At 37.6% G+C, this 9,935-nt stretch overlaps 1 protein-coding gene across 2 annotated transcripts in view; it reads right to left on the reverse strand.

Moving 5' to 3' along the window:
* Positions 1-9,935, reverse strand: part of MSRA (methionine sulfoxide reductase A) — a 327,699-nt gene that overhangs the window by 159,862 nt on the left and 157,902 nt on the right. For both annotated transcript variants that reach the window (XM_025042498.1, XM_015600694.2), the window contains one exon: positions 5,680-5,799. In XM_025042498.1, coding sequence (XP_024898266.1) covers positions 5,680-5,799 — 120 coding nt within the window. The remainder of the gene's footprint in view (positions 1-5,679; positions 5,800-9,935) is intronic.

Raw genomic sequence — 9,935 nt, forward strand, 5'->3', positions numbered from 1 at the left:
AGAGAGTAGGGGGGAGAGAGAAAAGGAGGGAGAGAGGGAGAGAGAAAGAGAGAGACAGACAGACAGAGAGAACGTGCACGTGCCAGGGTCAACACAACTCTTTAAAACAAATGTAAATGCTCAAGCTCTCATTTGACTACAGAGAAAGAATTCTGGAAAATAGGTATCATAAACAACCTTCCCCTAATACCTAGCACAGTGAATATGGCACCTTCCCAATAAATGGTGCACTTAAGGCTACGTGAAATCTAGGCTCCTCATGGTTATTCCAGTCCAGGTTTCTATGGGTTCCCTAGTGCCAGGCTTACACTGAGCTTTTAGGGAACACCAAATGAATGAATGAATTCTTGGAAATCATTTTAGGAACAGAACGGTGGCCACTAGACTTAAATTACTTTTCAGCACATCTCTTAGAGACAAATCTAAAAATCAATAAGAAAGAGTAGCCAAGCAGTGGCATAAGAGCAGAAACTAGGTTCCTAATACAGGAGGAGCTGGTGGCTCTCAGGGAGTGCAGAATTCAGGCCTGAAACATCTAGGAGATGCAAGTTTCCCAGCCTGAGAGCTCTGGGTTTAGTGCTAATTAATAAATCCAAGGAAGAGAAATTTAAAGGCCTGTTATAGGAGAATGGTCATATTTAAAACAGATTTAAATAAAATGATGAATACATGTGAAGAACAAGGAGTCTCCAGCAACATGCAAGATGGAAATCACAGCCTTTAGAAAATCGTGGTGGCCTGGCTTCTGAATCTCAGTTTCAAAGGCCAAAATTCCACTTGTATCATTTAGTTCAACCCGAGATTAATCCGATATGAAGAGAATGACCTGTGTAAACCAAACTCATAATAGACTGAGATATACATCTTGGCATAACATTTAATTGAATTTGAAATGAGACTTCGAACTATCTGGCTGACTGGCCTGGTCCCTTTATTTTCTTTCTATAAACAATATCCACAGGAGGGAAAAAGATGAGCAGTTTCTATAGAATGTGGATCAGAACAAGAGTAGTTAGCAATAGAACTTAAAAAGTGTCAAGGTGTCAGGCTCTGTCCAGCAACCAAACCTTACAGAGCAACTCACAGAGGACCAGCAGGACTCCCTCTTTCCCAGGCTGGCCTGGCTGACCAGCCTCCCTGATGAGCTCCTTTTTTTCTTTTACATATCTCAGGACATTCCATCTGTTTACCATGACGTTCTACAGACCCAGAAGCCAAGCTCTCTTCTAAGCAACTGCCTATTTAGGCTCTGATGCATTATAGGCTTATTGTATACTTTCATTCCCAAAGGGTAACTTTATTGCAAATTCTTGAGAAACTGTTGTCCTCTCGTATCTTCTACATATATCCGGCTCAAGTCTCAGGCAGATCACCCAGCATGGAACAGACCCATTGGTGAGCCTTCAATGAATGTTCTGCTTATATGTCAGAGTGGATTCTATCCATGTGTCACCCTGGGGCTCACCTCCTTTCATCTGTTAGAGGCCATATATCTTTTCTATGTGCCTAATTGCTACTCCAGCTCAGCTTTCAGAATCACAGGCTCATCAACAGCCACACAGAAATACTATTCAAACATTAATATGTATCCTGTCTCAATACACACCTGCTGTTACATTTGCGTACACACTGGCTCACTCATTCCCTGAGGCTATGCATAGCTACTAGCAAGTGAGTATAACAAACTACAGCCATGCTTCTGATCACTGTTCTGTGTGCCAAAACATCATGTGATAGGTTGAGGATGGGGTAAGGTGCAGTAGTAAAGCCTTATGGATTTTGAGAACTCCCTTCTGAGTGCTACCCCTATATTTCTAGCACATGCCCCAAGAAATCAAATGGTACCTCAGACTCAAGTGTACAGCTACATGAGGGGAGGAATTTGTCCAGCAATTCAGGTCCTTAGGCTTCTAGAATGAATGAATGAATGAATGAATACCTACACACACACACACACACACACACACACACACACACACTCCTTTACAAAAGACTCCTAGATTGTAACCAAAGTTTTACAAACTTAATTACAAACACAAGAGTAAATAATTTTGAAACAAACACAAATATTGGAGCCTAGACTAGTATTTTTCTCACATGAAACCATGGCAATTACTATGCATTTTAGTAGAGACTTGGTTTTTCTTCCTTACAAGACAGACTCTCCAGGGCTGATTTGTTCTTCAAGGCTTTGAGCACCCAAGGCTTCAGCAGGGAGGTCCAGCCAGTATAACTCGCTTTCTGTCTCCTCTCATCCTCTCCTTAGTCAAAATCTTTAATTAGCTGGTTACCATAATCACTCCAGCTAGGGACCTTGTTTGTTCTCCTTCCCTGCTTTTCCCAGGGATCTGAAGGCTCTACCACTTTTGTGCCAGAGGGATCTTTCTATCACAGCTTCTCTCTGCCTTTTTGTTTTTCCCTTTCATGATCTGAACAAAAAAGGCCTGGGGAAAAATAATCTCTCCTTCTGTGTCTGGGTAAGACCCTATAACTATCTTTTCCCAATCAGGAACAAGTTTCCATGACAACCGTGCTTCCTGATGCCACCTCTAACTTAGCAGGTAGTGTTCACATCAAACAGACAGTTCTTCACCAAGCTCCGCGCTGTCTGTGCCTCGCCATCGCTACGGTCCCTCTAACACACCAGCTAGTCTGAAGAACTGCGCCTTAAAAGGGTTTTGTCCTTTTCCCTTCTAAACAACAGAAAGACAAAAAGTGCTTAGTATTTTCCTCACAGTAATCACTAAAAGGCACACCAATACATTAAAAAGTATAGACATGAGAGAGAAATATGAAAAAGAATCTGTGACTTGGTAGAGGGAAGTATGAATAAATGAATGGAGAATCGCTGGGACATGATGACAATTGGGCGACTTAGGCCATGAGCAACGGCATAAACTTTGAGCTAAGAGTAGTAAATGAGGATGAGATTTCTGCTATGTATGACCTTGGATAAGTTACTTTTCTTCCACGAGCCACATGCTCCCTCTGTAAAAGACAAAAACTGAGACACTTCATGGGACTATTTGAAAGCTTACAAGGTAAAAAAAGCAAAGATGCATAAGTACTTATTACAGTGTCTGGCACATAGTAGGAGTTCAACAAAGGGCATTATCGTGTTATCATTGTGAAGTCGAAGAGCTGAACTGGGACGAGTCTGAGCAAACAAGCAATCACAGTATTCTAATTGATTATTAACATATTGCTGGTAGAGAATAATAGTATAAACAGTAGATATTTGGAGATTTTCTCAGCAACCTTTTCTCTTAGGCTATTGAGTTCCGTCTGCAGTTACAGGAAGGAATCTATTCATTTCCATTCCTGAGACACAAGGATATGCCTGGCCAATCTCTAGGGTTCATCTAAATCTCTGTTTATGGCTCTGCATAAGCATTTGTTTAATCTTGAAACAAAAGCAAAAAAAAAAAAAAAAGGATTAACCATTAAAGTATTTGTTCAACATTCCACATTCTCAATACCAGTCAGAACATCTCAATTCATCTCTAGCAGCAAGAACAACACAAACATGTATATTTTATAATATTTTCATTGTTGTACAGCTCGAATTTTATTTCAAAATCGGAATTCATATTGTAGAAAACATTCAATATGCTCATTATTGAACAAACTTCCATATTCCAACCCCTTCCCACCTTCATCCACAGTGCCTTCAGAGAGCTTAGATGGCCCTCAAAAAGAAAGCCAATTCAAACCTTATTTTAAAAGATAAAACTGTTTTTACATTATTAAAATCCCATTTCTGTCAATATAGTAGACCATATATCTAGATAAACCCTCCCTATTAAAAATTCTTAAGATGATGAATAAAATGTTCTTTAAAAATGTGTTTTATAGGATAGACATTTCTCAAAAGTTAAAAATAGAATTACCACATGATCCAGCAATCCTTCTCCTGGGCATATAGCGAAAGGAAATAAAATCAGTACCTTGATGTGAGATCTGCACTCCCACATCCACTGCAGCACTGTTCACAGTAGCCAAGATGTGGAAACAACTTAAGTGTCCACAGACAGGTGCATGGATAAAGAAATTGTGGCATATATACAGCGGGATATTATTCAGCCTTAAAAATGCAGGAAATTCTGACATTTTCAACCACATGGAGGAACCCAGAGGCTATTAATGCTCAATGAAATAGCCAGACAGAAGAAAAATACTGCATGATCTCACTTATATGTGAAACCTAAAAAACTCCAATTCATAGAAGCAGAGAGAGAAAGGTGGTTACCAGGAGTGGGAGTCGGGGAAATGGGGAGATGTTGGTCAAAGGGTATAAACTTTCAGTTATGTAGGATGAATTAGTTCCAGAGATCTCATGTACACCATGCTGATTGTAATTAATAATAGTGTTTTGATTATTTGAAATTGACTAAGAGGGTCGATCCCAGGTGCTCTCACCACACACACACACACACACACACACACACACAAAATGTATGTGAGGAGATGAATATGTTAATTAGCTTGACTGCAGTAATCATTTTACTTTATAAAACATCATGTTGTACACCTTAAATATATACAGTTTTTATATTAAAAATAAAAAAGATCAAGAAAAAATGTGTTTTAAATGCTATCTCAGCTGACAGAAAATTAAAGGAAATCCTTGAAGTCCAAATACTAAAATCCAGAGAAGATTATCTGGTATTCGAGCTAGAATTTGCCATGAGGGCATCAGCCTATCCTGGTTGGCAATTTTTTTTTTTTCTATAAAGGTCCAGATCATAAATATTTTAGGTTTTTCAGGGCATATAAACTGTTGCATCAACTCACCTCTGGCACTATGGCATGAAAACAATCATAGATAATATATAAATAAATGGGTGTGGCCATATTTCAATAAAACTTTATTTCTACAAACAGGCAGCAGGTAGGATTTAGCCTGAAAGACACAGTTTGCCAATTTCTTCATTATAGCCTGCCTTTTAATATTTTTACGTCAAGACAACATGTCTGGTATATGACATGTTTGTCCTATGTAGTAGACTTTTGCAGTAACGGCTCCAATTCTTCATACCTCCCTCCTCTATGGCCTATGGGCTGGACCATGTGACTTACTTTGAGCAATGGAACAATGATAACTATGACACCAAAAAAGACTTGAGAAGTGCTAGAAGTACAGGGCTTGTCCTCATCGCTGCTGTTGAGATCTCTGCATCTAACACCATGTGAATTAGCACAGACCAGCCTGCTGAAGACACAAGCTCCATCATCCCCATTATCCCAGCTAACAGCAAGTATTAAGCTAGCACCAGTTGCCAGACATGATTGAAGCCATCCTGAACCAACTAACCTCTCCACCCCAAGAAACTCAGCAGATGACTGGAGTCACATGAATGAGTCTAGACGAGACCAGCAGAACTGCCAAGCTGAGCTCAGCCTAAATTGCTGACCCACAGAATCATAAGCTAATAAATGACTGTTTTAGTGAGTAAGTCTGAGAGCGATTGTTCTGCAGTTAAATGATACATTCCACAAAGGTTTATTATCTTCTAAAAAATATAGAGAGGCCAACAATTCTATTTACAGAAGTAGGAAAGAGAAGACTTAGTAAACACAAAAAAATTGTATGTTCACTTTAAAGAATTTATCATCTGCCAGCTGAGACAAGCCCTTCCTTGCTCCTCCTAGTAATCTGATGGAGCAAATTCTTCCTACCTGAGCAGACTTCTTTGTAAGTAGGATTAGAAGTGTAGCCTCCTGCATAACCAACTTGAGTTGAATATACTCCTTTCAGGGTCCAGAATTTCCTCTCAGCTCCCCAGAAGCAGCCCATTCCTAAGGAAAACACAAGATACTGATAATTAGTCCTTTATCAAAAATAATATGGTCATTGCATATTAGAAGCTCTGTTACACTAGAAAAGAGAAGCTGTTCTTGTCATTTGGTGATCAAACATGACTAACATTTTATTTTTTAAAGGAGAGTCAACATTTTAAAATAATTTTATCTAAGATTATTTGCATAGAATGTCTCTCTGCTTTAGTTGTGCAAAAACAGAAAGCCTCACATTTTAATGGACTTAGTAAAGCTACACTTTTCAAATAACATAGTAAAAGGATAATTGCATTTGATGAATGATTTCCACACTCAATTCATTATGGACTCGTCCAAACATAATAACTCGTATTAATAGTAGAAACTTATTTAATGATCAGCATCCTAGTCGTGCTGTAAAAAAAAAATGACTAAGGAAGAAAGGTAATACTAAATTACTGATTCAAATGGGAAAACTTCCCAAAATCAACACAGAATGACATAGTATTTGATTAACAATTTCACTTATGTGCTGTTTTTTTTTTTAAATGTTAAGTCATTATAAACTTTCATGTGATAAATCACTGCTCCCCAACAAGAACATTTTTCTGAGTTCTGTTACTAAATATAATGAATGCAGAAAGAGAGAGGAGGTCAAAGGCGGGGAAGGAGGGAGCGACAACAAAGAAAGAAGCTCACAAAAATAGCATTCCATTCAGTTAGCAGACATGGCGCTCATACCAGCAGTTACACCATTCCTTTCAACATGCGGAGGAAACTAAGACCCATCTCCCAAGTATGCACATGCTGACACACCTCAAAAATGGTGACTTACATTTCCCTGGGGTACAAATAAAAAACCTTCATTTTCTACCATGAGTTTCTAAACTATCCACAACTGCTATTCTGTGGCCAACACCTAGATGTAAACAAGATAACTGCCTCACTCAAGTTTTACATGACATTATTAAGTCATATGTAATTAAGATCTGAGGTAGAACAACAGTTGGCAAATTAATATATGCCTCCTACTCCCACAATCACTAGATTTGTTAGATTCGATGACAGAGCTGAAAGAAAAATTAGAAGTTTACTGAAATTCTTGACACTTGTTAATATTCTGCTTTAAAAATTCAGAGTAACAATAACCAAAAAGCAATATGCATAACGTTACACATTATACAAAAATATATTTGCTCAAATGTGAGGGGAAATACACTAACCCAAAATAGGTTAAGTTAAAAAAACATAATGGAGCCAAATGATGAAATTTAATGCGGTAAAAAAATTACTATCGTGATAATAATGCAACATAGAAATATGTATATGACTATATCATTATTACCTAAAGCTACATTTACAAAGAAAAAAACAATTATGTGCATGTTTTTATTACAACTTTGAAAAAATATTCATACCAAAATAGACCAGAAGGAAATATACAAAGTTATAACCATGACTGTATTACAGTGGTAAGAATATAGAAACTTTTTTTCATTTTCCAAGCTTTCCTGTAATAGATTCATATTACTTTACAAATAAAAAATGCATACTTTTTTTAAAGAAAAACAAAAAATTCAAATAAAAACATAGGCATATGCATTATTTGAGTTACTCACTGCTAATACCATTTTTCCTGTTTGCAAGGGAATTGTTTGCTGCTAGTAAATATAATTAAATATTTACTGAGTATTTATAAAAACTGAGTATCCTCAAGTCTCTGAAACAAAGATTCACTATTAATTTTACTTCACTGCATTTCTGAGATGAGGGAATTATCTTAGGGTTCTCCAGAGAAAGAGAACCAATAGGATACATATAGAGGGTGGTTTGGTAGGTGGGTGAGTGCGTAGGTAGACAGACAGACAGACAAACAGATGATAGATGATAGATAGATAGATAGATAGATAGATAGATAGATAGATAGATAGATAGATGATAGATAGATGATAGACAGGCAGGCAGACAGGCAGACGATAGATAGGCAGGTACAAGTTTCAATTTCCTGCCTTCATAGTATCAGCCAGATACTATCCCATATAATATTGTGTCAAACCAGGAGACCCAGTTTACAGCACAGAAGATGCAGCAATAAACCCATGACTACAGTTGTCACCTATCTTATTATACGCCACGCCACCCAGAAGCTGCCATCCTGGGAAAGCATTGGAACAGCCCAGAAGTACAGCTACAGCACCAGAGACATTACTCTGTGGGGTTGGGGTGATATCTTTAAGAACACTGAATATGCATTGAATCAAAGACCCCAAGACCCCAAAAGATATTGGGGCACCATGTCCCCCAAAAGAAGAATACATGTATTAGGAAAACAAGGAGTAGAAGCAGGTTTGCCTCCACTTACCATTATTCCCAATGACATATTGGAGGACTGTACTTCCTGTCCCACAACTCTTTGCTCTGCAGAGTTAAAGGTCCTGGTCCCCAAAAGGGTACATATTCATCAAAGCAAGAGTCCACTGAGTTATATGCTGCAGCTGTCACCTAGGCACTCTGGGGTCCTTGTGTCCGTGGACAAACGGCAAAAAGAGCTTTAAGGGAGAACTGACCCACAAGCAATGGAGAAGCTCTCTGCTGGGCCTTGCAACCATTTGGTGTTAGAAGTTATATAAATATTTGCCAATCAGATGGGTTTAAAAATTGTATCTAATCGTGATTTTAACATATACTTAGCTAATTACCAGTAAGGTTGAGCATCTTTTCATATTATATATTGGCCATTCACGTTTGCTCGTGTGTAAATTGCTTTTGTCTATTTTTCTGTTAGGTTATCATATTTTCCTTGTTGATTTGTTGCAGTTTCTATATATTCTGGATATTAATTTTTTGTCAGTCTTATATTTGCACATATTGTCTTGTGTCTGATGTGTCTGATTTGCCTTCTATCTTTACTTATAATGGCTATTGTCACACAGATGTGTTAAATTTTAATTGTTGTTAAATTTCTCTACATTTTCCTTTATAATTTGTGCTTTTTGTATATCATGCACAAGAATTCTTTCCATAAATTAAAATTATAAAAATAATATCCTATATTTTCAAAAGTTTTAAAGTTTGATCTTCATTTCAGGTTGCTAATTAATATGGAAATATTTTTTTGTGTAAGATATAAGATAAAAATTTAATTTTTTCTATATAGATAACCAAGTATCAAAATAAATTATTAGTTATTAAATAATCCATTCTTTTCCCTATTTATCTCAATGTTATCTCTATTTTATGTCATTATGAGTGGTCCTATTTCTGGGCTACCTACTTTATTCCATTCATTTGTCTAGTCCTGCACCAATAACATACTGTTCTTCATTCATTTATTCAACACATATTTATTCATTGCCAACTATGTGTCAAGACTTGGAATATATGAGTGAACAAACCAAAGATCCTACTCTCTTATAGGGCTTACACTCTAGTGGTAAAAAATGGTAATAAACACTTAAAACAATAAGTATGTGATGTAGCAAGTTAGGAGATGTAAAGATCTATATATATTTTTTTCAATGTAGAGCAGGGTCAGTGGGACCAGGAGTGCTGGGGAGAGTATAATGTTAAATAAGGTGTTCAAGGTGGGCCTCAAAGAGATGGTGACTTCAAACAAAAACTTGAATGCAGTCACCCATTCTGAGTGAGATATCTGAGGTACATCGTGTTCCAGGCAGAGGAAAAAGTCACTACAGAGACACCAAGAATATGCCTGCTATGTTTAAGGGGTAGGAAAGAAGCCAGCGTGGCTTCAGTGGAGTGGGCATGGGAAAGTAATTGGACGGTAAGCCAGATCATGAAGGGCCTTAGGAACTGCTTTAAAGACTTCGGATTTTACTCTGAGTGAAACAGATAGCCACTACTGAGTTTTGAGCAGAAGAGGGATGACATAACTTATGTTACTCTTACAGGGACCACTCTGGCTTTCCTCTGCTTTGAATAGACTGGAGTGGATCAAGCATAGAAGCAAGGAATGGTAAGACCAGGTGGTAGCAGAGGAGGTCACGAGTCATGTTCAGATTTTGCATATTTTAAAGACAGAGCCCAAAGGAGTTCCTGACAGATGAGAAACAGGGTTTGAGAGGAAGAGAGAGACGAGGAATATTTTTAATATTATTTGCTTGCGTGGAGAACAGAGAGGGTGGAGCAGGTTTGTA

Source organism: Pteropus alecto, unplaced genomic scaffold (genome assembly GCF_000325575.1).
Source record: "Pteropus alecto unplaced genomic scaffold, ASM32557v1 scaffold50, whole genome shotgun sequence".
Lineage (NCBI taxonomy): Eukaryota > Metazoa > Chordata > Mammalia > Chiroptera > Pteropodidae > Pteropus > Pteropus alecto.